Source organism: Festucalex cinctus, chromosome 8, assembly GCF_051991245.1.
Source record: "Festucalex cinctus isolate MCC-2025b chromosome 8, RoL_Fcin_1.0, whole genome shotgun sequence".
NCBI classification, from domain to species: Eukaryota; Metazoa; Chordata; class Actinopteri; order Syngnathiformes; family Syngnathidae; genus Festucalex; species Festucalex cinctus.
The window spans coordinates 23,693,851-23,720,595 of record NC_135418.1 but is presented as its reverse complement, the minus strand read 5'-3'; the positions used below and the strand labels follow the sequence as shown (position 1 = coordinate 23,720,595).

Here is a 26,745-nt window from a genome sequence, read left to right as displayed (position 1 = left end):
ATGCAAAGGGGAATCCTCTCTGACATAGACGAGCGTGGCGCCCGCACACACACACACACACACACCACAAACGCTGCTGATATATGATATGCGGAGGCTCTGAGTTTGCACACACTCGGCTGTTACGACAGGCACACACACTCACGGAAACCTTCACTGTGTGGAGGAATAAACTTGCTTTCTTTTGTGAAATGGCTTCTCTGTGACGTCAAATGGGCGAGGTGCACGGCTGAATACAGACGAGATGAATTGGGTCAAGCTGCCTGTGGATGGCTCTCCCTCTGCTGTCTGTGGGTTTGTCCATGCGTGCACGTACCTGTTTACACGCTTCCTGGGCTTTCTTTACCTCCACCTTCATTCTCGGAGAGAGCACGGAGAGGCATTCTAAAGTGTGACATTTCCAGTAATACAATTAAACAGGAAGTCAACACAAACTTTCTTTACAATAATATGTTGTATGTGTCCCCTCTAGTCTAAACACAGCATTCAGATAAATATTGAGTTTGTGTAATATGAGTTAACCAGCAAATTTGAGGCGAGCATTTTGCCATATGCTGTTGACTGAAAATGACCACATAGTTGCTGAGGGCTCAGGTAACAACCAATTACGGCTCAGCTTCAGAAAAACAGGTGAGCTGTGATTGGTCATTGTGTCACGTCTTGCGTGTCAAAATTATCATTACCAGTAACGGACAGTGTTAATTGAAACCATGACTTTTAAAAACCACGTTAAGCCGGCGAAACCGGTAATCGGGCCCATGCCTACAGTATGTCGGCATTCGGCAATCGATTCTACAGAATCCACTGAATTCCTCAGTGACTCAATTTTAATCACTAGTCTCCAGAATGGTAGTTTGTCTCTAGTATATACAGTCTAGTAAGCAAGTAGTTGTGTGATCTGTGCTGAAATCACTCTCATAATCATTCCAGAGAGCTACAAAACTACCTGTGCTAGCACTAGGATCAAGCAGCAAGCTCACTGTAGTGCACTGGTTTATGTAAGTCGCTTTGAAAATCAAATATGCATAATGCAAGGCAAAATGAGTTTAACATGACTCTTGCTTTTGGTTTCTATTTGTGCACACTGACTGGCGATGAGTAAATTATTTACAGAGTCGAATTTTAAATTAGATGCACCCTGAAATCAGTAGATTCATCACAACTCATTTGTGCCATACACTGGTGACAAAAGCGCCATTGCTGGATATTAGTCAGTGAAATGAATATTTTCATGTTCGTTAGTGATTCAGATAAGGTGCCGACTCTTTCTGAAGAAATCATTCTCATTTAAATAGCTCGCTCTGCTGCTAAATATTGCTCAGTCCCTGACCCAGCCCGACCTGTTGTGGCTAAATCTGACTGTGAGCTCATACCACATAAAAAAAAAATTAACAATCATAATAATCTGTATGAGACTATAAGCGCCAACACACAAAAGTGCCTAGAATAGCCCCGATATAAACTGATATCTCTTTCACAAAGTGGGTACACATGGATGGTCACACAAATCCAGTGTTTCATCCCAGTCAAGCATCTTTTGGTGTGGAAACTTGACACACTGGGCAGGGCAGCTTAGGCTCTACACCTCAGCTGGTTGCCTGTCATCAGGAGGGTCCCATTTTTAAGTCGTCAGTGCATACTGAGTGCCTGTGAAATGGGTCAGCACGGTTTTCACTGCAGTGCTGCGACAAGGGATGAAGGGGATTTTTGCGAGACCCTTTGTCACACATTTAATCATGATTTTTATTTTTTTTTCAGGCAGATGCCGATTCTGATATTTGGCAGAAAAAAAAATTACTGATTGCCAATTCATGGAATGTAGTTTATGTTCAAACTTTCTGAGTGGACAAAGACATGGAATCTCGGGTCAATCCAAAGAAATGAACTACAACTTTCAGAGATACAGTTTTAAAATAGTCAAATTGACCAGAACATAAATAACACAAGGGTTACAAACAAAATTTTAAAATATTCAAGCATGTCTGAATAGATACATGGAAGATAAGCCAGCGTAGTCTGTTCGGGAAATCGTGTGCTGCTATTGCATGTTAAAACTTCCAGATATAGAAACAAACAAAACATATTGTAGCATTGCAACCAGCCAATTGTAGATTCGATCTTTCCTAAATCATTATGTTGGTAATCAATGTTGGTAATTTAAAGCATTGATATTACCATTTGTATTCTGTTCTATGTTTTGTTTTTTGTTTTTTTAATCATAGCTTAATTATGCAGCTAATCATTTGAAAATAGTTGCAAGTAGCCTTTGTCGTGTGGTACATATCAAGGGATGACAGCAGACAGAATTGAAGTGGCGACGTGGGCAGATAGCAGTGTTGCAGCTTTTGTCATTAGCCTGCTCTTTGACACTGTTTACTGTACATGCTTGGACTTAATCATCCATCCATCCATCCATCCATCCATCCATCCAGTGAACCGCTTATCCTCATGTGGGTAGCGGGCGTGCTGGAGCCTATCCTACCTGTCTTTGGGCATTAGGCGGGGTACACCCTGAACTGGTTGCATAAGTGCTTAAATTGAATTGGTCATTGATGAGATGAAAACATGTGACAAGTCAGTGTAACATAATACACGCTGTACTTGCTGTAATTGTACTTTTAATTGCTTGTATACAAATAGGTGGTTCAATGGTGTGCCTGTCCCACTCATCAAGTGTGCAATTACATAAATCATTTTTGAGCTGCCTACTTCTGAAAATGTCTCTGAGCAAGCAATTAAGAGGTTTGTTGAATTGTGATGTAACTGTGGGGCTGATTTACATTGTCCAACACAATACTGAATTCTCCCCCCATGACTTGTCAGCTACAAGATCTGCCACTTTCAAGCACCACAGACAGAAGTATCACATATCAAAGCAGTTAGCATTAGCGCTTGAAAACCAGCACATACTTTAAAGTAGGCGGGGATGATTTACCCTGATGATGAATGAAAGTCATACTTGGCAGTAGTCTCCAGTAGAAAGGGGCGTGGTGAGCAGCAATTATTTACATGAGACAGTACCCCTTCAAAACAGGCTGATTTAATTTCATTTTGAGGAACGCATGTCACAGATAAGTTGTCATTAATGAGAAAACAACACAATGTTGTTTGTTTTCTTTTACACTTGAGCATGTTACTATTGTAACCCTTATCGACCATCCGCCAATTTCGTGTGGTTCACGTTCAAGAACCGTGCACAAATTTGAACTCCGGCAAATGCATATCTGACTGCTCCTCCTTATTGCTCTCAACCGTTATCGATGTTCCTCTCAGCGTGTGCTACGAGCTGTGTATTTATTTTTGCCATCATTCGGCACCCACCCACCCCTCACTGGTACTCGCTCAACACAAATGGCAGCAGTTGAGAATGACGTTGCCGTCTCCCCGGCAACCCAGTGTGCCAGTAGCTGCGAGTGTGTTGCGGGAAGCAGGCGGAGTGTGAGGAGGGAACATGAAAGAGGATTGGGGTGGAGGAGGAGGGACTAGGTGAAGCCAGTTTATTCATAAGCCCACTATTTTTGCAGTGTGGCCCCGAGGACTGACATCAGTGCAAGCCTTCAAATTCTACCCCCAAGTCTTTTGTTTTTTGGTTGCCCTTAGTGACACACATCTTCAACCTACTTCCTGTCCATCCCTGTTATATCAGATACACCAAGTATAACACACAAACATAACCATAAGAGGACGTAGCGCTGCTACCCGGTGCCGGTTTCCGGGGGTGGGGGGGGGTGGGGGGGCTCGCGGGGGGGGTGGAGGTATTTTGGGTGTTGGGGGTCGGGGTGTGTTCGGGGGTTTGGGGGCCGGGGGTGGTGGGGCTTGGGTCGTGGCGGGTTTGGGTGGGGTGCGGGGGGGTCGTGGGGGGATGGGGGCTGGGGACCGGTGGGGCGCTGTGGGGGCCCGCTGGGCCTCGTTCTGCGGCCTTGGGCTCGGGGATGTGGGCCGGGGCTGGGGCGGGGGTGTTCCGGGCGTCTGGGTCGGCTCGCCGACCGGTGTCCGCTCGGGTGGCTTGGGGGTGGCCTTGGTGCTGCCGCGGCCTGGGGATTTCAGGGGGGGGCGGTGCTCGCTTTGCTGGACCGCGGTTGACGGCTTCTTTCTTTGGTGGTGGTCCTTATGCATGCCAGATCCGTCGCACCAGCATCTACTGAAACTCAACAGAAGTAGCCTCTCCCTCCCACAGCCCCTTGAATCAGTGGGTGCTGGGTCTGTGGATCTCACTTTGCTTTATCTATCCTTCCCTCCTTCCTCTCTTTAGTTTTTCCTCTGGTCACTTGAGATCTCAATTTATTGGAAGTTTGAGGTTTCTGGGGTTGGCATAAGACTCTGGTTTTGTAACCACGCAGGAGGGGTTTTGTTGGTGCTGGATTTCACTTTGATGGATTGGATGTACTGGCTTCTACGGATCTCACTCTGCCTTATCGATCCTTCCCTCCTTCCTCTCTTTAGTTTTTCCTCTGGTCTCTTGAGATCTCGCTAAATTTGCTGGAATTTAGAGGCTTCCGGGGTTGGCGTAAGACTTTGATTTTGTAATCATGGGGAAGGCAGGAAGTGTTTGGTCGGTGCTGGATTTCACTTTGATTTATCTTTCTTTTCTCCTTATTTTTTTCTGACCTTTTCTCTGGTCTCCTGACCATTTAAACTTCACGACTCTGGCAAGAATCTGAAGTACCTGGTTAAGGCGAAGGGTAATGGGATATTTATAAGGCTTTAGGTGAATTAATGAGTATAAATTTATACGTATTTGCACGCACGCAAACGCACGCACGCAAACGCACACACGCAAACGCACACACGCAAACGCACGCACACACACACAAAAAAAGAGGACGTAGCGCAACGGAAAAGACGGTTGTCTCTATAAGGCAAATAGTGGGAGTCTTGTATAAGCCTAGCTGTGGGCGTCACGGTCAATGCCGCTGCTGTGACGCAGTTACTGTAGCATTGCCCGGGTTCTCCCTGCTTTGGGAAACCCTGCCTTGTTGGCTTATCTCTGACGATCCTGCAGCACACGGAGGTAATTTGCGTTAGTGCATGCATACGAGTTAGACGGCTTGACTCCATTGCCATTGTCTCCATTTAGCTGTTTCAGTGTCATGTTCATTTTTGGATAGAATAGATACTTCGGATGACTTAAAAAGTTGTTTTAAAGAGTGATTGATTCAGGAAATGAAGGGAGAACGAACCTGACTGAATGTAAGCCTGCTTCTTCCTCTATCCTCTCCTCTACATGCAGCAGCAGCAGCAGCAAGCAGCAGAGATGAGTCACTCGGTATGTCTGTGTGTGTATGTTTGAGAATCATGACGTCATGCGTGTCTTCCTCTTTTTCACTTTGACTATTCAGGGCTCCCGAGTGGAAGAGCGATCATGATGCTACACTGAGTCGAAGGGAGACACGCGAGAGGCCCCAGAGGAGAGCTGAGGTGGTGGCTGGCCTGCTGGTGTGCTCCTCCTCACTGACTGGCCGGCAACCTGCTCCCCCTTCACTTCGCCTGATTGCTGTAAATGTTTTTTTTCATTGTGTTAGAGCATAAAACCAGCTACCCTTATACCGGTTTTTCAATTGTGAAAGACCACAATTTAAACGTTCGTTGAGAATTTAAGGCTGTTTATCAGCTCATAGTGTATATTAATAAGTGATATGATCAAACAATAAATTCAACTTTTAAAATGCAAAATTTAGAAAAAATACATAGCTGCTGATTGTAGGCTGCTTTCATAAATTGTGAACCGTTCAAGTATTTCTTTTTAATCATAAAATGGCTTACCTTGACCAGAAACCGGGTTACAAATGGTCACAAATGAAAATCCACAATAGAGGGAATCTGCAGTAACTGAACCGCGAAGTAGCGAGGGAACACTGTATTTTTAAGGGTAGATTTGAATAGTTTATAATAGGGCTGGGCAATATATCGAAAAAATATGGATTTGCGATATTGGCCCATGCAATATGCATGCAATAAGTTTCATATGGAATTGTTGTATGCTTTTATCTGAATTTGACCAGTCAGATGACAACTAAAATGTGCATCACCATCCAATAGTTGAACATTATCAATATCTAGGGTAATTACAATTAACCAAAAATACATTAATCTTGCTTATTTTACCACGATATAAAATGTTATTTCTTTGGGTACATGTTAAATATTGCATTATCGCAATGATATCTATGGCAATGTTCAACAACTATATCTCATATCGCATGTTTTTCCAATATCGTGCCGCCATAGTTTATACATGACTGTGCTTCTAGTCTCATTTTTAGCTGAATACATCATTACAGAGTGGTAAAATCGACACTTTGATGAGTGGGCTTGACTCGAGATGACAGCGCACATAATGTCTGATGTCTCAGACAATTGCGAGTCCCCTCCCCCAAACTAGATGTCTGTTATCGTACCAGGACTGACCTGTGAGAAGCAGCACTGTCGCAGGACATCAAAAATGCTGTAAAATGCACTTAAGAAGAGACAGTCATAGTAGAAGTACAAGAAGCTAGTCTGACTGTTATCTAAAAACTACAATACGTTTTACAACTCCTCTTGTCACACACGGTGTGCTAATACTCAACACCTCTATTTGTCCATCTGTCTTAGTCTTAGACAGACTTAGTATAATGAAAGTGCCAGTCCATCATGGCCTAGTAACAAGCAATTGAGCATCACAAATGAACTATAGTTTTCCTCTCCAGCCCAACCCGGAAGGCTAAGGCTTACTATGGCCTGCACTTCGCCTCCTGCTGCAGTCCATCCCAGTACACTACCTTAGTGGCGTCTTCACCGCATCTTCCTCTCCAGTGTTTCCCAGCCGCACTCACTGTAAAACGAGGACAGACGATCTGATACCACCCAAAGGTAGATAGACATTGATGCATTCTCATACAAAAACAACCATTTTTTTTTTCAGTTTTCTTATTGATTTACTTTTTGTTTCTTCTTTCAGAAGCTCCTGGGTCCTGCACCCCTGCGCCCCCTCCCCTTCTCCCACCCTCTCCCTCTCCCAGAAGAAGATGTCAGTCAGCCTGACACCAGACATCCAGAAGGAGGGAGAGAGTGGGCCACTCATCGAGCCCTGCGGTCGAGGGAAGACCTCTCCTCAGCCGCAGGCCCCCAAGGAAGGCACAGGAGAGTGTCCGGAGCCTGAGGATAGCTCCCCACAGGATGTACAGGTTGGGCGGAGTGAATCAAGTGTACATGTAACGCTTGCCAGTAGGCTTGAAAACACCAAAGGTCACCTTGAATATTATTATTTTTTTCTTGTCCATATGTAAATGTCACAAATCATTATCAATATAGTAATCGCTCAGTCTTTACTGCTACTCAAGTCCTCTTACAATTCCACACAACCTTTCAAATAGCTACAGTATGTCTGATTTTTAAGACATTTCTACTTTTCTTGTACAATAAAAGTTGGAAACTTTTTTTCCTGTCAATTATTGTAACCTTTCCTTGAAATTGTCTTGCAGAAACGGGCTTCTAACCACAGTCATGGCAGGAAAAGGGCCAAGGTAAATGTGTTATTACATGCTGCTCTTTTACGTACGCTATTGGACACTCCTGCTAGTTAGTCATGACCAACTTGCTATTTTTACTTCTGTACATGGCACTCTTTTGACCTTTTACCTTTATTTTTTTTCAATTTTGTTTTTGATAACTATGGCGTAGAAATATCTAAATGTGCGCCATTTCTTGAGGTGATTGATAAGCTTAATTGGTGCCTTAGTGGCTTTTACTGTCTTCACAATTGGATCACCCTCATTTTGTTTGAGTGTCCATAATCTGCCGAAGGAAAGCGTGTCCTAATGAGCTCTGCCACATTTAGCCTCTGTGTGTTTGCCATGTGATCCTTAACTCTTTCCTTACAGAACTGCAATTTTATTTTATTTTTTTAGATAGTTTCTTGGCGAATACATATTAAAGAACCGGTAACATGTCTTTCCTGTTTCAGTCGAATGCTAAACTGAAGCTGGTGAGGAGTCTGGCGGTATGTGAGGAATCTTCTGGTCTCTTCTCCAATGATGGCCCTCCAGAATCGGTACCGCTCCGCCATTTAACTTCAAATATTGAGCACCAGCAGTCAGTTTGGGTGTCACGTCTTAGAAATGACGCAATTGCACCCTCTCCACCCCCCTCCCTTAGGATATCATCCAGCTACACATCAGCTGTCCATCAGACAAGGAAGAGGAAAAGTCCTCCAAGGATGAGTATGAAAATGAAGAGAAAGAGAAGAAGGACAAAGCGCCACGGAAGATGTTGTCCCGTGGTAAGTTCATGGTGGAGCCTAAACTTGGGACAATGTGAGTGCCATAAATTTCACTAAAGTAACATTTTTTAGTGTAAAACTTTGTATAATTTTACCATACACCTTGATTTAACAAAAGTCTAACCACCAATGGTGGTTACTTAAATTTAGCCAGTAACACGAGGCAGTTCAGTTATGAACTGTTAGCACCACATCTGAAACAGTACTTTATCACACCATCGGCACTTTTTTTCGAAGTACGTTGTCCAGCTGGCTTGCTCCGCCGTGGCTTTGTTAGTGGAGTACAGCTGCTTTGCTCAAGTGGAGCAGCAACAGAGCTGTCTTGAGAAACTCCATGCTTGCCGGCTGGTCCACTAAAATGGAGGCAGCTTCCGCCATCTGCACCTGAGTGGAATTCATCATCCGGTGCAGTTGTCCAGTGGGCTGTCTGGCAAACATACCGTTTCTAGAGCTCTGCTCTGTGCAGCTCAATTGGTGGTGGTGGTGGTGGTGGTGGTGGTGGTGGGGGGGGGGGGGGGGGGGGGGGGGGTCTGCTGTCATCCGCGTTAACCTTGAAGTATCGTCATTCCCCACCTGGCTGACATCTGATAATCGGACCTTGGCTGACTTTGATTGGAATGGGTAAAAATGCTAGAAACCGACCCGACTATTGGTATGCAAGAATCCCACTTCAGGGCTTCTTATATCTAACATGCATCAAGTCTGTGCTCTGTTCTGTGTGTGATGTTTGAAATTGAAAGACGTTGAAATTGAAAGACATACACACAGACAAGACTCTTGGTTATTAGATGATGCCCAGTTGTATTTTTAATACCCACCAGTAAAATGATAAAGGTAATTTCATTCTTGAGAAAATGGGTGCCCTTGCTATTCCTCTCTCATTATCTTCCTGCCTTCAACTTTGGGCAGTGGCCCTCAGGCGTCATTAGACTCTGAGCGCGGCAGAGATCAAATTGGCTGTCTTAACTTGTCTAGTGTAGTGGAAAATAGTGAAAACGATCTCCCGAAGTAGATTGTGTGTGTGTGTGGGGGGGGTACAGGACAGTGTGCTTGACTTCTCCTGATGTTCGTCTTCCTCCGAGCTACTAGGAATTGTTGATACTCTGTCAGAAGCTACTTTGGCCATTGTTACTAGCAGCTTTTTTGACTTTGCACTTTAATGTCCTCATCCACATTGCTTTCTTTCTATTTTTGTTTTGTCAGACTCCAGTCAGGAATACACTGACTCCACGGGTATCGACGTGCACGAGTTTCTGGTCAACACACTGAAAAACAATCCCAGGTGGAAGCTTGTTCCTTCATCACTTGTTCTTATTCTACTCTTTTTATATGTGGCATAAATTAAACAAAGTAAAACATTCTGTTTAGATTCAGAAATTATTTGTGACTACTTGATCTGTTTGTAGCACACTAGTTGTTTGCAGTTGAATATTTGTTTCACTTTGATTCATGGATACTTAAAATGAACTAAATACCAGACTTTGAGAAGGCAGGAATGTTCCCCAAGGGATTGAGTTTAATTCCCATATAAGCAAGACTTCAAAATGCAAATGAAGTGCATTTGTCAACCAAGAGCAATAGATGTTTTCAATGTAAAAGTAAGCCAGTAAATAAGTCCAGGCACTGTTGTTTCTCTCTCTCTCTCCCCGCTTCGGACTGCCAGGGATCGAATGATGCTGCTCAAACTAGAACAAGATATCCTGGAGTTCATTAATGACGACAAGTAAGTTGCTTTCTTTTGAGCGACTCTTGCCTCCCTGTCTGTGCATTTCTCAACTTGTCATGGTGTTAAGAGAAACAACACTGAGTTCAAACGGGCCTACTTTTAACTGTCAGTATCTCGTAAGATGTTGCTTTATCAGCCCTTTGGTAGTCAAATTTCCGAGAACGATTCTTCATGGTGGCAAGATGACACTATTTGTGTTGTTATGAAAAAGCGTTATTCCATTAAGTGTAAATCCTCACTGAACTGTGTTTTATTCCTCATAGTAACCAGTACAAGAAGTTTCCTCAGATGACATCATATCACCGCATGCTGCTGCACCGTGTGGCCGCCTACTTTGGAATGGATCACAACGTGGATCAGACGGGCAAGGCTGTCATCATCAACAAGACAGGCAACACGCGCATGTGAGCGTCCATTCAGAACTTCAGCCAAGGCCGTTTGGCTTTTTTACTGTAGCATAGCACTAAATAGCTAAACTTGCTTTATGATCTTTCAGCCCCGAGCAAAGGTTCTCGGAACACATCAAGGATGAGCGCAACATGGACTTCCAGAAGAAATTCATTCTTAAGAGAGATGACGCCAGTATGGACAAGGATGATAATCAGGTAGGATACAACCTTAGTGTCATATTGTCACATAATTTTCCCTTACATACTCTAATCGGAGGCTTCTCCCCCTTGCCAATATTAGATCCGTGTGCCACTGCAGGACGGCCGGCGTAGCAAATCCATTGAGGAGCGAGAGGAAGAATATCAGCGGGTACGAGACCGGATCTTTGCCCGAGAAGTAAGTTTTAGATCTTGGTTTTATGTAAAGCAAGCACAAGAGGCAACTGGCTGAAACCTAGTGTGCATGACTCAGTTCTGTCAACATGTTTAGAAAAATCACATTGTGCCTTTTAAAAGAGTTCTGAAGCTGTTGATGTAAAATATGACGGTGCCTCAGGGTGAATGAATTCTTTCATAATGTGCAGGTGTCCTTTTTTTTACAGTCCTCTCAGAATGGATACATCAACGACAACAGGTAAGATAAAGTGTCGCCACTTGCTCTTTCGTTTTTGTGATTGTCAGTCGTAAAAAGATGAATGCGATATCACTAAATATAATTAGCGTAATCAAGTTCAAATTCTGTAGTTAATGTTGTCTAGTTCTAGTTAACATTTCTCAGGGTGGATTTATTTATATACTGCATAGATCAAGTGACATAATTCATTTTTTTCCCCCCCAAAGTGGCCCAGTTTGGATATGTGTCAACAGGACGTCATTGATTAAGGCGTCTTCCAAATGTGGACAAAAACCTGATCCATACCGAATAACTGGCGATGCGGGTGCCACGTAAACGTGCAGATTAGATTTATCCAGTCAAAGCGAGCTTTACTTAATAGTAATATCATATATCATAATATAGTGACATATTGGCTGGCACACATTTGTTTTTGTTCTTTTTTGACATTTCAAATACACAATGAAGAAAATGCACAAACAAAAAAAAGATTAGAATTCAGTTATTGGTTTGGTCCGTAAAATGTCAATAAATAGGCCAAAAATGTTGATCATTGTTTTCCAAGAAAATTCAATTGTTTGCAAATATCTTATTTTGATGAAACACATAAATAGGCAATCTGCTTTCATGGAGGATTGCATAAATTTGATATTTAACTGTTGAGAGGATGAAAATGGTTGTCTCTAAATCATTGATTATCTAAATTGTTCTTGATTACTTTATTTTAGCATTTGAAATCACTTGACTAATCCCTCCTGCTTGAGTCTCTGGTCAAATCCATGACACTCAATGACTGCCAGTGACGTGATTTATAAAAGTTGACACAGACAAAAGGGGAAGCTTGAGCTTTCAACAGTTATGAATGTTGCCTTGTGTGCATTTTTTCCCTTCCCTCCCTCGTCCTTTTCAAGATCTAAAGTGCTGCACTGTGATGACCTCCCCCCACCCCTTTCCCCCCGTTGTCAAGTACAGTCTTGTAATGCCAGCATTTTCTCCCAATATTAACCCCAACAGACTTTCCACCGAGGGCTACTGCTCTAGCTCTCAAAAGAGGAGGCAGATCTTTAGGTATTGGGGTGCTGCTGCACTTGTACTTGTGTGTTGCCATGCCCATACTTGAAAGTGGATTAGTGATGACAGTGGTGACTTGTGTTTTTTTTTTGTTGTTGATATCTCTGCTTGGCATAGTCTGTTGATTGATGGCTATTCCACTCTCTACTGCACCGTGGGGCTCCCTGTGGCCCATGCATGGCTGCTTTGTGGTTTCACTGAGGACTGACTGATGTACTTTACCTCTGGACCTTCCATCCACTGCAACCATTGTAAAAAGTACTCACATTGCCTCCTCAGCGACATGTTTGTTTGTGGTTGGCCTATTCTTGTAGTTTTTGTTAGCATGTCACATGTCGCCAACAGCCATAAGATGTATTGGAGCCAACATAAGGAGACTAGAGCTGGGGAAAAAAATGCAATGTTTCCAAACGGCTGCCTAAAGTCGATTTTCTAGTGGCCTCCACTCTCATTGATGTCTTAATCCAAGAGAGCAAAATTTTTAACCCCCTTAGCATCAAACAAATGCATAGTAATTGTAGTTACCTTTGCTATCACACATTGACCTCATTAATACCGTTGTTCACACTTAAGACTTATTTTTGCTAACCAAATTGGCAGCATGTACAGAATCTCTCTTACTGGCTTACGTATTAAAGATGATATCATCATTATACTGAGATTTTTTTTCAGTGATTTGCATCCCTTGCAGTCCTCAATTGCGCACTGCTCATTGTTTGTGTTTGTCTGACTGGCAAATAAATGTTGATGTTACTTACAGTTTTCTTTTATTTTGCTTTGAGAGAGGTTTTGTCAGTTATTTGTGTGTGACAAACAATACATTAATCTTTACAATATATATTAAAACCCCACCCTTAATAGGCGCTCGGCCATCTCTGCAGAATACAAGATGAATGTTATTAACCAGAAGAAACCACTATTTATCCCATAATAGGGAAAACTTTACGTTTCCAATACATAACCTATTCATCTATTCAATCATTCTTCATTTGTTTTCTTTAACCATTCTCCTCATGAGGGTTGCAGGTGACTGGAGTCTATCTCAGCGGACTTTGGGCAAAAGAAACAGGGCCTGGACTGGTCACTAGCCAATCACAGGGAACCTTTAGAGTAGACAAACAACCATTCATGCACATTCACACCTATGGACAATTTAGAGTTGTCATGAAAAATATGTGTGGAAGGCTATACCTGGAGAAAATATAGCCCAAATTTGAACCCAAACCTCAGAACTGAGGCAGACTCTTTAACCATGAATTAACCACATGCTGAATGTCCACCCAAGCTTACCTTATGCATAAATATGAGCACATATCTGAATTGACCTCATAATGCCAACTTAAGAATCTGCATCTCCATCTAGCAGCTTAATGTGTCTCCAGCATTTCATTTTCTAGCCTGAAGAATCGATGTGCTACTACATTTGTTTATTGGTGGTGGAGTCCAGTCATAGGCTCAATGTATGGACCTTATGTCTTGCACACCCTTTTTGCTGTAGCATAACAATGGATGGCATGTTTTTAGATTAGACGAGAAATGCCTGGAGTGCCTGTGCGTGTGTGTGGCAGGGCATACTGTCATAAGGAGAGGCTGGAGAAGAAATAACCATGTGATTACCTTCTCCCATGGCTCATCCTTCATTTCATCTACATCTGTAAACACGTGTGGATCAGCCGCTCTAGAAAATGGCTTAAAATAGGTTGTGCAGAAAGAGAGGAGGAGAATGAGGGAGGACCCAAAATAGATCCTCCATTAATTACAGTGGATGAGATAAATTTTCATCCGCCACTAGTCTACATGGCTCACTACGTGGATATACATCACTCTTGGGCAGGACTCAAACACAGCCTTTTCCCCCAGTAAGCTGCTCGGCCTTTTTCTGAACCCGCTCCTCATCTTTATCCATCGGTACCCGCGTAAGCTCAGCTGCACTGTGATGGAGGGCTTTCCCACAGTGGTGCTTCCCCTTGCAGTGTGATCATTGGTTTTCTCGACAGCTGCCCTTATCCAGGTTGACAGCATCACAACGCCAAACCACAAAAGGCCAAACAACATGTGTTATACAGCAACATAGTGTTATAAACGGTAGTAGTGGTGAACCAGTTGTAGCTGCCAATTGTTTTGTTGATGATGTGCGTGCGTGTGAGTTTAAAATGTTTTATATGTTTTGTATTCAGTATCTGTCAGTTTAAGTACATATTTTATGGATGTGATGTGTTGTCTGCAACACTGTTTAAAATGCATGTGCTGTTTTCCTTGTACAGTGGAACCTCCAAAGTCAAACAAAGTTCATTCCGATTCGCAAATGGGAGTTTTCCATTGAGATTAATTATGTGCAATTATTTGTTCCTGAGTCAACAAACTGACCCATCAATAAACCCTGATTAACAGCGCAGGCAGGAATTTAGGTACCCTATTAAATGTCATATATCTATATGATAATAAGAATTTTACCCATCTAATAATTCATATGTTGGAAGCAAAGCACTCGCTTCCTAATTAGCTATCATTGTTTCACATCTCAGTCTCCAAGTCCAAGTCAGACCTGGGGAAGTTGGTGAATCTGGTTGAGTGGATCCAAGATAGCATTGAGCATCCAACACAACCACCGGCCACTAGATTGACTAGTGATGTTCAAACTTTTTTCAAGGTAGAGCCCTCTTCTCTGCTCGAAGGAACCGCGGTGACAACATATTTTTACGAGTTAAAAAGCGTCGGAATTTGCGCTTCCACTGTATTCAATTTGAAACTTTGCCATTATTTGTCTGCATCATGTTCAATTCATTGCGTGGTTGTTTCCGCTCGTCTTGGATTGTTTGTGCAAGTGTCATCTCATCCTCTATCACTGTCAGTGTGGTGTTAGTCTGGAGCGTCTTTTTTTTTTCTTTTCTTTTTTCTTTCTATGCATGTGTTCTTCTGGTTTGTTTCTGTGTGTGTGTGTACGTGTGGCTCAGAGATTGTGGTTGAATGTCTTTTGACTCTTTTCAAATCAAAATTCTTGTCAAGTGGTTCGTTGCCTGATTTGTATCCTCACCCCGAAAACTCATACAGTCACAGTGCTGATGTACTTGTTTACGACTTGACTGGATCCCAGTGCTCTTACCTGCCTTTCATCCTATTTTTCTGCCACTCTGACTGCAAACCTCTCAAGTTAATTGTTTGTACATCTTCCTCATTCCTGGCTCTGTGTTTAACCCTTTTTTTTTGTAACTTTTTTTTTTTTTTTTTTTTAATCCTTCCTTTTTTGTTTCATCCCACCCCTCCTTTTACGTCTCCTCTCAGAGGGAACCGCGATAGCTCCAGCCGGGCGTCCAGCAGTCGTCAGAGCAGCACGGACAGCGATATGAAATGCTTGGAGCCGCGGCCCTGGAGCAGCACCGACTCAGACAGCTCCAACCGCACGCTGCGGCCTCCCGTCACCAAGGCCAGCAGCTTCTCCGGCATCTCCATCCTGACTCGCGGGGACAGCCTCGGCAGCAACAAAGGCTCACAGGGAAGCTGCAAAGGCTCTCGCTCTGGTAAGTATAGAAGTGGTCATAGGGCTGGGTATCGATTCTAATTTCCTCAATCGATTCGATTTTGATTCATAAGAGTGCTGTTTGATTCAGTGGAGAACATTTAGGCACAACTGTACTCAAGAAGGCTTGCTAAAAAATATATATATTTGGTTGCTTTTCTTGTTCAATCATCTGAGTATCAAGAAAACTGCCATTTGATTTATTAGTAGTAGGCTACTGTTCTGTTCAAAAACTATCATTAAAACAATGATAAGCCATTTCTGGGGAACGATCTCACATGATGTTGGTGATTAATGGGGTTCTGAGAAAGAACATTATTAGGTAAGGGACAAAAAGTCTAACTGCCTCAGGCCCTAGCCACATAATTATCTTTTTATGAGACCACATTGAAGAAAGAAAAGTAGTCAGTGTACAGTTTATATAACAGTGTAAATGTATTATTCCCTCAAAGTAACAAAAACATACTGCTACTAATAGTTAAATAAATACTTGGACTATACCTGTAAGTGAAAATGTGCACTTCTGTGTGTGCGCACCTTTTGCATTTTGTTCCATTACTGTCCCAAATGTGAACCAAACCATGAACTTAAAAACAAGCTCCTTGGCAAACCTGAAAGGTACACTAACAGCTATTTTGTTTGTTTGTTTATTGAACATATAAACAAGTAGCAGAAAAATATTTAAAAGAAGAAAAACCTTATACAGTCATTATTAGTCATGATTTACATGTGGTGCAAAGCTCAAAATCCTTTAAAGTAGGTTTCATGTTAGCATTGCAGTCATTTCACTATTATCCCTGTAGTGGTGCAATAAATTTGATATTATTCACTTTAAAATAAGAGTCATGATTTTTTTTGTCATTACACTCGACATGATTGCAAATGTGTGCAGAAATGTGCAAAAGTGTCCATGATGTACTTTTTTGCATCACTAGGCCTGCCCCTAGTCAGTCCTGATGTGTGTCCCCCACCTGTAGCCTCCCAGTCCAGCCGTAGCCTGCTCCCCTGCCCTACGCAGCCGCCTCAGCAGCCGCAGCCCCAGGCCCTGACTCAGACCGCCCTCCTGCCGACCCCGCAGCAACACCCCATGGGCAACCACATCATCGCTCAGGTGAGACTCAACACATGTTTTACACAAGTTCTTGTAATTCATTGTCATTGGTAGCGTATTAAAGCTATGGAGATTTTCAGAATTCAGTAACAAGTGTTTTCCCATAACAATTCATCTTATCAATAACAGCTTTTCTCCGGTGATCTGACCCACATATCCAATGTCTTCATGATCTTTATTTCCTTCTGTCTTCTGCCTGCTTCTGACACCTTTCTTCTCGCTGTGCTCTTCCTTTCTTCTTCTGGTGCGCGTGTGCATGCATGTCTGTGCGTGTGTATAGCCCGTAGCATCTCTGCAGCCCTCTCAGCCTGTCTCCTACTCCAGTCCCTCCTGCCCCCAGGTTCTCCTGCCAGTTTCTCCTCCCCAGCAGTACACAATGGTACTCGCCCAATTTGTGCCGTCATTACTATTTCTTCGACTGACACATTCAGACAATTAACTAACTGCAGTACACATTTACACACTCACAACCTCCGCTCTTACTAAAATAATATTGGTATTAACCTTAATTATCTTTGCTACAAAGAAAAATCATTCAAATACTACAATTTTTATTGCTCCTTATGTCATGTGGGGAGAGAATACTTAATTATAAAAATTTGAATTATGTGTACTTGTATTTAAGAGACCAACTCCCGTTACAGATTCTCCCTCCCGTTCAAATTTTAAATTTATATTTAAGTGAAATAATTACCATAAACAGAACAGTGCATATAATTATATTATATTTTTTTACGTAATTTAATTTAACATTTGTTTGTTTTGTTTTGTTTTTTCCTAGGGAGAAGAACTGGCACCCCAGTTCAGCCAAATGACGCTGAGCCGCCAGGGCTCCAGCGAGAACCCCGAGCCTCCCCCCTTGTACCAGGCTCCTCCAACTGTCTTATCACAGCACCCCCCTCCTCAGACCAGCTACATCATGGCGACCACCGGCCAGCCCTTGCCTCCTCCCTCTGGCTACCAGCCTGCCACGGCACATCCCCACCCTCCGCCTCCGCCGCCTCCTCCGTCTCAGACCGTCATGCAGGCGCCGCCCCCGCAAGGCTACATGCAGCCACCTCCTCCCCAGCAGGCAAGTCACTGATCATAGATAGAATATACACTACTTAGAAAAAGTGAGGGATGTTCGGCTTTTGGGTTAAATCAATTCAGGATGAACAGGTGAAGTTAATTTAGACTTATCTAAATGTTTGATGTCCATTTGTTAAGCATTTCATTACTTTTTAGAAAATTTATCTCATCCACGAGCAGCTGATTGGCCAACTTTACAGCGTACTTGACTCAAGAGTTACTGGATTTTTTTGGACTATAAAGTCAAACTTTTTTCCTCATAGTTTGGCTGATTCTGTAACTTATCTGTGACTTGTATACGTATATTAAAATTAGATCTTAGATCGAGTATGTCCTCCTTTACAGTATTTGGTGATATACTGTGCCAGTTTGACACATAAGCCAATCATCATTTGCATCAGAAAGTAAGGTCTTTGGTGATAATGTTTTGTCATTGTGTTAAATAGATTTTTCTAAAATTAAATAAATAATTTTCCCCAAAACAATACGACTTAACCTATGGAGCGACTTAGTCAGAAAAATACGGTACTTATTTACTGACACATGTATGTATTCGGTGTGTAATTTCTAACCTGTTTAATCCAGCCTTAGGCTAATATCACAGAAAGCCAGTACATAATTCAGTGAATGCCAACAAGGGGAAACATAGTTTAATGTTACCTTCTGCCACCAAGTAGAAGAACATTGAATTCTCCCTGGCACTCGATGTCACTGGCATAGATAAATTTATTTGAAATAAATAATGAATTGTCTGACCAATCAAGTGAAATTGGATCATTTCCTGTAACACACCTTATCTCTCAGGGAACTCGAATGTGCTGCAGCACTGTAGTTGCAAATCACTGCCCAATCGTCTTTTGATTGGGAATATCATGGTAATATCAGCCAGTCACATTCTTCCCATTTTAGAGGCGGTGGTGATGACTTCTCTTACGCACTGTCATTCACAGTGTGTTCGCTCCCCCAGTAAGGCCGAAGCTCAAATCCATAAAGTTGTAATTGCACTCTATTCGAGGCGAGCTTTCTAAACTGGCCATTAAATGCGCAACAGCGGGCGTAATGGGAAGTGTTAGGTAAAAGCGTAGGTTAATTCTGGAGCAGTAGGCTTTTTTAGTTGAGTCTTAATAGCTGCTCTCACTCATTGTGAGTCTTTGCCAATAGTGTTGCATCCAGGTGAAAAGCAAAGCAGTGTCTGTAATATTCCTCAAGCTTTTATTGTGTTACGACACACAAACGAGCAGTTTCCCTTCTTACTGACACAGAGTGTTGCCCTGTGTTGTTCAACGTGTGGGCAGTCCCCAGTGTAACAGGAGTGGAGGTATTGGCAGGTGCACCCTCAGAAAAGGCTGCATGTTTTCGTGCAGAAAGAACAGATCGATCCCCTTTCACATTCTCTTTCCCCTCTGCCTTCCTGCTGGATGTCTCATTTGGAAATTTTATATGCCATTTTTAGCCTCGTTGTATAAGACACAAGTGGTTCAAACGGCAACATTTGCTAAATCCTATTGATTTTTGTCCTGGAAAGCTTAAAAAAAATGTGATTTAGGGTTGCAACGATCAATCAAATAATCCAGCATAAAACAAGGTCAAAGCGAAATGGCTTTCTTAGAGCTTCACAGCCATTTTTCCACACGGACTAATCTCATGTAGAAATAAGTTGAGCCAGGCAGAAGGAGACTGTAAAATATAGAGTGGCCAAAGTTTGGGATCATTTTCACACTTAACAAGGAAGATAAAATGCACCAATGTGAACCTCTTCATGGTTCCCTGCCTTCGCAAATAACTACTAACTAACTACTAACAAATAACTACTAACTAACTCCCAACAACCACATTTACAGATACATATGACTGCAAAGCGTCTTTGTCTATTTTTTTTTTTTTTTATGTCTTCAGATACAAGTTTCATACTACCCCCCTGGTCAATATCCCAGTTCAGGCCAGCAGTACCGTGTGGCCCAGCCCATTTCCCACCAGGTGTCTTACCCTGCTCAACGCACGCAGCCCATGCCTCAACCTGCACAGCAGTCAGGTCTGTATATTAGTTCAACACTCCATATACAGAAAATATACCTTTGCCCTTAATCACGATCCCATCATATCACTAGTTGGTTTCATTATAATTTTCCAGAGGTAGTTTATGTTTTGGATAGAAACTATTGACAAATGAAGATCTGCCAGATCCACGTGGATCTCGGTCAATGCGACCTTCACGGTCATGGTCTTGTTTGATATTTGGCTGAGAGAAAATGGGACACTCGTCTGACAGGCTTCCTTTCTTTAACCCATTAAGGCGGGAGCGCATTACAGCGTTTCTACCATTAGAGCCAGGAGCTCTCTTCTGCTCTTTTACCTTTAAAACCAGGAGAGCGAATACGTCATTTAGTTTAGTTTTGACCATTTTTTGGTCTCTTAGCCGATGAAATGCATCAGAATACACGAGAGGGCGACGTGGGCCTCGTAGCATGTCTTGGAATTTTATTTGAGCATGTGAATGACGTTATAACCCTCAACACTACCTGTTCCTTTAGTCGTTTTCCATTTTGCCAGTGAACAAGAGGTCTCCATGGTATTTAATCTTAATCAGTTTTTTTTTCTCTATCTCTGAAATTGTTGTTTGCTGTTACCAGGTCTGCAGACCATGATGCCCAGCCAGCAGCCCAGCTACCAGAGCATGATGGGGGTGCAGCAGCCACAAAACCCTGCTCTGCTCAACTCGCAGAGAGCTGGCATCGGAGGTCAAATGCAAAGTATCATGGTGCAGTATCCGCAGATGCCATCCTATCAGGTACCATTGTAAGCGGTCACAATATGAATATATGAAATGGCTTCAAATGTGTGACGTCGACTTGACTAAACCAAACAGCAACAACCGCAAACCCACCAACGCTTTTGCTTTATGAGATCCTGATGTGTCGTGTAGGTGCCAGTGGCTAACGAGAGTCAGCAGGTGGTGCAGCAGCAGTACCAGCAGCAGGTGATGGTGCCTGTCAGCCAGTCGGTCCAAGGCCCCATGCCTGTTTACTACAGTGTTATCACACCCACACAACAGAACAGCACAAGGTACAAAATCACTTGTGTGGTTTGTGAAGGCAAATACAAATCCTGAGAAGTTTCCATGTAGATTGTGGACATTGCCCCCTGCTGAGCAAAAATGCAATTACACCATTCCAAAAATAGTACAGCTTGTCATCCAAGTACCAAATTATCTGAATTAAATACCCTTAAATCGACAGTAAAGAATGTTTTAATCTGGCTGTGAAATAACCATAAAGGGAATTTGTTACCTGTCCTTCCTCCTTTTTATTGGTTTGTTGAGTGAAATATGTGAATTTCTTGTATTTACATGAGTTTTTTTTTTTTTTTTTTTTTTTTTTTTTTTTTTTTTTTACTGTCCAAAAAGCATTCATCACATTGTTTCATTTATGTTGATATATATAATCCTAGGGTGGTTGGAGTTTTGTTATGTAATGGTGTGATGTGATCTACTGCACTGAAGAATGATGTCATATGTCAAACACAGCCCCTTAGAATTGTTCAGTTGGGTTATGGAAGTATTTGGACAAGGTTGCATTTTTTTTTTTTCTGGTTGTGCCTTTGGTACATAACAATCATTTCTAACACCACGATGAAAGTCCTTGATGTTTTACATTGAGCAAGTATTAAAGAGTTTTCCCAATGTCTTTATTTTTTTTAATTTTTTTCCCCCACAGCCCATCAGTAGGCTACCTGCAGCCCGCCAGCTCTGAACAGTATCAAATCACACCATCGCCGTCCCCCTGCAACCCACAACAGTTACAGCAGCAATATTCAGGTGACACGACCCCAACATTCTGACATGTTGCCCTTTTTGGTTATTGAACACGGGTGATCATCACTTTGTTGATGTCTCGACTAATTTGTCCATATTTACCCGTCATTGTGTGTCCTGTCAGGGTTTACATAAAATCCAGGTGAAGGTTTACTTGGAGAAAGTTCAGACAGGGATCAAAAGGGGTCTGCTGTTAGCCACTAGATAATATTTAAAAGACTTTGTGGAAAACCTGAAAAACAAGTGGCTTGTGCACTCATTTGGCTGTGAATCAATGTGGATGAAAATAGCATGGATTTTATCAGTCATGTTTGAACGTATCAGATGCGTCATTGTTCGTGCTTTGTTGTGCCTTGCCACATGAGGACAATATGTCATATACTGTATTTATAATACAAATACAACATTGATAATTAATTGATCATGTTGTCTGTGTCATTAGGGGTCCCGCCTCCGGGTCCCGGAGTCATGGTAATGCAGCTTAGTGTCCCTAATGGACCACAGCCTTCCCAGAATCCTCCACTGGTCCAGTGGAACCCGTGCAAGTACTACAGCATAGAGCCAAGACCCAGCAAGCCGGGAGAGCTCTACAAAGCTGACAACACTCCACAGGTTGCAACAAATCAAGTGAAGTTTTCGCACGTTAGGCGGTCATTCTCATCTTGTGTATGTTCTCTTGCTTGTTATGCAGGCCAGCACCCAATTGACGAGTCCGCTGACCTCTCCAACTCAGTCTCCCACCCCGTCTCCTTCCGGCAGCGTCAGCAGCGTCTGTCCAGGCCTGGGACCATTACCCCTCATTCCTCAGTTTCCACGTCCAGGTGGGACGGCTCCAGGTGAGCAAGAAGTTTCAATGTTCAGCACTGCACTAACATATGAAAATGACACACACTTTTGTACCTTCAAGAGTTAGCATTTTTGTCATAATTAAAACAGTTACCAGGTGTCTTCATAAAAGGTCTCATTGACATTCAGCTTTCAAAATAGTCAAAATTATAAAGAATTACAGCACAGTTATTCCCATTTGTCACATTCTGGTTGAAATCACTCTTATTTGGGAGAATGGAGGGTAATTCTGTCAAATGCAAATGCAAATTCTGAGTAGAGTTTTTGTTTCCGTGACAACCGGGGTAGAGCTAGGTCAAGCAACAAAGTGAGGATTCGTCACTCTTGCCAAATTAGATGCTATATTTAGTGACTTTGCAAACCCCTCTTGTGCTATTATTTATTTATTTATTTTAATGGACTAGTAAGAATTCTAGTGACTTTTTTTTTTTTGTGACGTCGAAATGATGACTTCCCCCAAGAACAGGAGATGTTCATCCCTCTGCGGTCAGATTGCATGGCATTGAAATGTGATGTTATAATTCAGCAAAATTCAGAGCCGTTTGCTTATAAACATTTTCAGAAATTACGGTAAGTATATCGCAAAGAAAAAAAAAAAAGAAAAAAAAAAGACTTTGTTGTTTCACACTTTACCTGGCCTTTCAGAGACCAAACTAGTTTTATACAAAACTGTAAAAAAAAGAAAAATAACAATAATAATGTGAATAAATAAAATACAATTTCCTTAATGTCCCATTAGGTATCTTAGTGCAGACCCAAACCCTCCTGTTGTCCTCAAAAATTCAATTACATTTCACCCCAATGGCTGAATGGGGTCAAGGACATTAGGAGGGTTAAATATTTTGCAACTTCCAACAATCTCACAAAGCATGCTTGCTTATGATAATTGAACTTGAAAACTTGGTCTATATGCTAAAGGCAATGATCTTTGATCACCTATTTCCGCTGTCCCCATCGCTTTAAAGTAATGACTAAGTCGATAGGCTGTCATGCCATCATCTCATTGGGTCACATGACTGGCATTGTGTCACTTTAAGCATCTTCACCGCAATTGGGTTACTTCTACACTTGGGCATCTATTTACGCTTGCATAGTGCTGACAAAGACTTTATTGGATTGGCTCTGTGATCGTTGAAATAGTAGCGACACAAACATCACTAATGAATATTTTATTATCTCTCTTATAGGGTAAATCAAAGGTGAAAATATCAAATGTTTTTGTCAGACAGTTCTTACAGTGGTTCTCATTGTGTACAAGTGTACCTAATGAAGTGTCCTTTGACTTTTTTTTTTTTTCCTTTTGTGGGTGCCATAAACCACTTATTGTTGTTTGAACTTTGAACTTGTGTTCAGGTGACGGACGCTACTCTCTATTAGGACAGCCCCTCCAGTACAGCCTGTGCCCTCCTCAGCTCATGCATGGCCAGTCGTCATATAACTCCCATCAGGTCAGGGTCATAGGGTCTTAATTTTGGAATCTTAAATCCACCACGTTGTTTGCTGCCACCTAGTGTCCTAACTGCAATCCTGCAATCCGTTTTATGTCACGTTCAGGGCCAAGGAGTCATGAAACACGGTGCACGAGGGAAGAAGCAAACGCTCAAATCTGCATCCACTGATCTCGGCACAACTGATGTTGGTGAGTTTGATTGCCTGAGAGGTATTGTGGCAAAATGATGAGTGATTCATACCCCTTAAAGTTAAAATGCAGCCAGGTACATAATTCTTATTTAACTCATTCACCGCCAGCCAATTTAGACCATTTCAAAATTTCCAATACCCACACCACACGATATTATTTTCAGTAAGTAAATACAAACCGAATCTGCCAAGTGACATTATAGACTCCTTTCTGCCTTTTCCTATTCTTTTATAATCAATAGAAAAAAGTAGCCTATTACTGCCATGGGCTCTCAAACTGTGTTTATTTTGTATAAAATGAGGAAATTATGTCACCTACTTGTGGTTGGACATAAGTAATGTTTCCAAATTTGGCATTTACAATGCAGCATAATCAGATTCTCCCCTATCTAGCCATGTTAAAAATAACAATGTCAAAAAATATATATAATTGACAAGTGTACTTGGCAAAGGCAGTGTTTAATGACTACAGTATATCAGAAAATCCAAAGTGGGGAAACTTACCAGCATACATCCTGATGTCACTATGAAGTCGGTCTTGTCATCAAATACAATCAAACACAGGTCTCATCTAAAACAAAAACGTTTTATAACATATGATTTGTAACAATTGCAAAAAAACAAAAAAAACAAAAAACAAATCATTTAAGTTTGCCCTCCATCTTACTATTTGCGCCACTTGAGAGCAAAAATAACAATAATAATATGACAGGTTTTTCTCGAGCCACAGTTGTGCTCATAAGTTTACATACATACCCTATGGCAGGGGTCTCCAAGTTCGGTCCTCGAGAGCCCCTATCCAGCCTGTTTTCCATGTTTCTCTCCACTAACACACCTGATTTATGATCGGGATCATTATGAGGCTTCTGCAAAGCTTGCTGATTAGCTGATCATTAGATTCAACTGTGCTGAAGGACGGAGACATGGAAAACAGGATGGATAGGGGCTCTCGAGTACCAAACTTGGAGACCCCTGCCCTATGGGCATGTAAACTTATGAGCACAACTGGGGTGTGGTGCGAAAATGCCCATGAAATCAAAAATACTGTGGTATGTACATGTGGATTTTGATGATGATTCTTCATAGCATTTTTGTGTAATTCAGGAGCATCTAGCTTTTGGACATGTACTATTATGAGCACAACTGTACTGTATATTGGAAGTCAGTCTGTCGCAACCATGTGACATTTTTTATGCAATTTTTTTGTTTTTTTAAATATTGTATATAAAATTGTAGTATACGCTCACATGGCGATACACTCTTCGACTGTAACACAAGCAACACACAAACACAGTCAAAGCATATTAAGAATAATCGTAAGAGATAATGGAGCCTTTAGTGTCTTTGATTCTTAAAGGGAAAATGCACAAATTCAGCTTGATTATTGGTCCCCACTGTTTTACCAGTGAACAAAGGGGCATCCATTACCTAATTGTAGTCCTCCTCCACTTAATGTCAGCCCCGAGCAGAACAATGAAGAAAAATCTCTCTTAATTTACCTCACACCGGATTGCAATCTTTAAAAGCTACCCAAATAATTGGGCCTGTATACACTTTGATTTGTCAAATCCAGCGTGATTGTCTGTTGCGAGGGAATCCGAGATATTAGTGAGCAGCGAGGCCCGCTAACCTCTCACTCGTCTCATTAACCCACCTCCATCTGCTCGTGTCTCAGTGGTGAGTCGCGTGCTGGAAGTAACGGACCTGCCCGAAGGGATTTCGCGTCCAGACGCCGAAAAGCTCTTCAACCAGCTGTCGCTGTGCGGCGCCAAAATCCAGTGGCTGAAGGAGCCTCAGGGAGGCCGAGGTAGCTGCGGACCCGCCGGGGCCGTGGGCATGGCGGGCGGCGGCGGGGGCAGCGACCCGGCCCACCTGTACACGGTGGTGGCCGTGTTCCCCAACACCATGGCCGCCCAGAGTGCTTCCTTCAAACTGAACAACAGCGCGGCAGGCCTCTTCAAACTGAGGGCCGCCAAAAAGAACTATGACCTGCGCGTGCTGGAGAGAGCCAGCTCTCAGTGAGAGGACGACTCTTGGCGGGAAAAGGACGGAGGACTGAGGTGGGTCGGGGGGGGCACTGCTCTTGGTGTACAATTACAAAGGAAAAAAAAATAAACGTGTCAAATGTATAAAAAGGGAAGGTGTGAATCTTGAGGTGGTCGGTGTTTGCTTTCGTTTATGATTTCGTCGTCGGTTTTTATTCCTCGTTTTTTGTATTTATATAGCCGAAGAGCACACGGGACACGCAAGCATGCGGTTCACCCTTGAAATTTCTGCTGCCATCATACAGTAAAATGCGATCTTACACTCTACAGGACACACACGCACACCCACACACATACACGCACTCACAACTTGGTCACGTAGCACACAAAAAGTAAACACACTGGACAGTAGACCTCAGTCGAACCTCTTTGTCCTCCACCTTTGCGTCCTTTCTTCTTCAAGCGCTTTTGCCGTCATCTCCCGCCACCTCGCCGATTTACACATTCTCCCGAGACCATCTCGCCATGTCTCATGCTGCTCCGCACTCTCTCTCTCTTTCTCTCTCTCTCTGTCTCTCGCTCTTCTCTCGCTTTCTGTTTGCCTTACTGCTGTTGTGGGGTTCTGTATTGCGCTCTTCTTTTCGGGGGGGGGGGGGGGGGGAGAGGGGTCAATATATTTATATAAGTGATGTAAGGAATAAAGA

At 42.5% G+C, this 26,745-nt stretch overlaps 1 protein-coding gene across 12 annotated transcripts in view; it reads left to right on the top strand.

Moving 5' to 3' along the window:
- r3hdm2 (R3H domain containing 2) overlaps positions 1-26,679 on the top strand; it is a 39,213-nt gene extending 12,534 nt beyond the window's left edge. For 2 of the 12 annotated variants that reach the window (XM_077529155.1, XM_077529156.1), the window contains 26 exons: positions 5,340-5,496; positions 6,690-6,852; positions 6,941-7,166; positions 7,464-7,505; positions 7,946-8,032; positions 8,137-8,260; positions 9,464-9,542; positions 9,924-9,983; positions 10,250-10,390; positions 10,483-10,591; positions 10,677-10,772; positions 10,960-11,009; positions 12,003-12,056; positions 15,342-15,577; positions 16,512-16,687; positions 16,968-17,066; positions 17,469-17,759; positions 19,655-19,790; positions 20,389-20,546; positions 20,682-20,821; positions 21,472-21,572; positions 22,012-22,181; positions 22,261-22,405; positions 23,769-23,863; positions 23,970-24,054; positions 25,732-26,679. In XM_077529155.1, coding sequence (XP_077385281.1) covers positions 7,008-7,166; positions 7,464-7,505; positions 7,946-8,032; positions 8,137-8,260; positions 9,464-9,542; positions 9,924-9,983; positions 10,250-10,390; positions 10,483-10,591; positions 10,677-10,772; positions 10,960-11,009; positions 12,003-12,056; positions 15,342-15,577; positions 16,512-16,687; positions 16,968-17,066; positions 17,469-17,759; positions 19,655-19,790; positions 20,389-20,546; positions 20,682-20,821; positions 21,472-21,572; positions 22,012-22,181; positions 22,261-22,405; positions 23,769-23,863; positions 23,970-24,054; positions 25,732-26,078 — 3,180 coding nt within the window. In that variant the 5' untranslated portion in view covers positions 5,340-5,496; positions 6,690-6,852; positions 6,941-7,007 and the 3' untranslated portion in view covers positions 26,079-26,679. Of the gene's footprint in view, positions 1-5,013; positions 5,267-5,339; positions 5,497-6,689; positions 6,853-6,940; positions 7,167-7,463; positions 7,506-7,945; positions 8,033-8,136; positions 8,261-9,463; positions 9,543-9,923; positions 9,984-10,249; positions 10,391-10,482; positions 10,592-10,676; positions 10,773-10,959; positions 11,010-12,002; positions 12,057-15,341; positions 15,578-16,511; positions 16,688-16,967; positions 17,067-17,468; positions 17,760-19,654; positions 19,791-20,388; positions 20,547-20,681; positions 20,822-21,471; positions 21,573-22,011; positions 22,182-22,260; positions 22,406-23,768; positions 23,864-23,969; positions 24,055-25,731 lie in introns of those variants that run through there. The other 10 variants (XM_077529157.1, XM_077529158.1, XM_077529159.1 and 7 more) reach the window with 10 other exon arrangements.
- Positions 26,680-26,745: the final 66 nt, after the last annotated feature.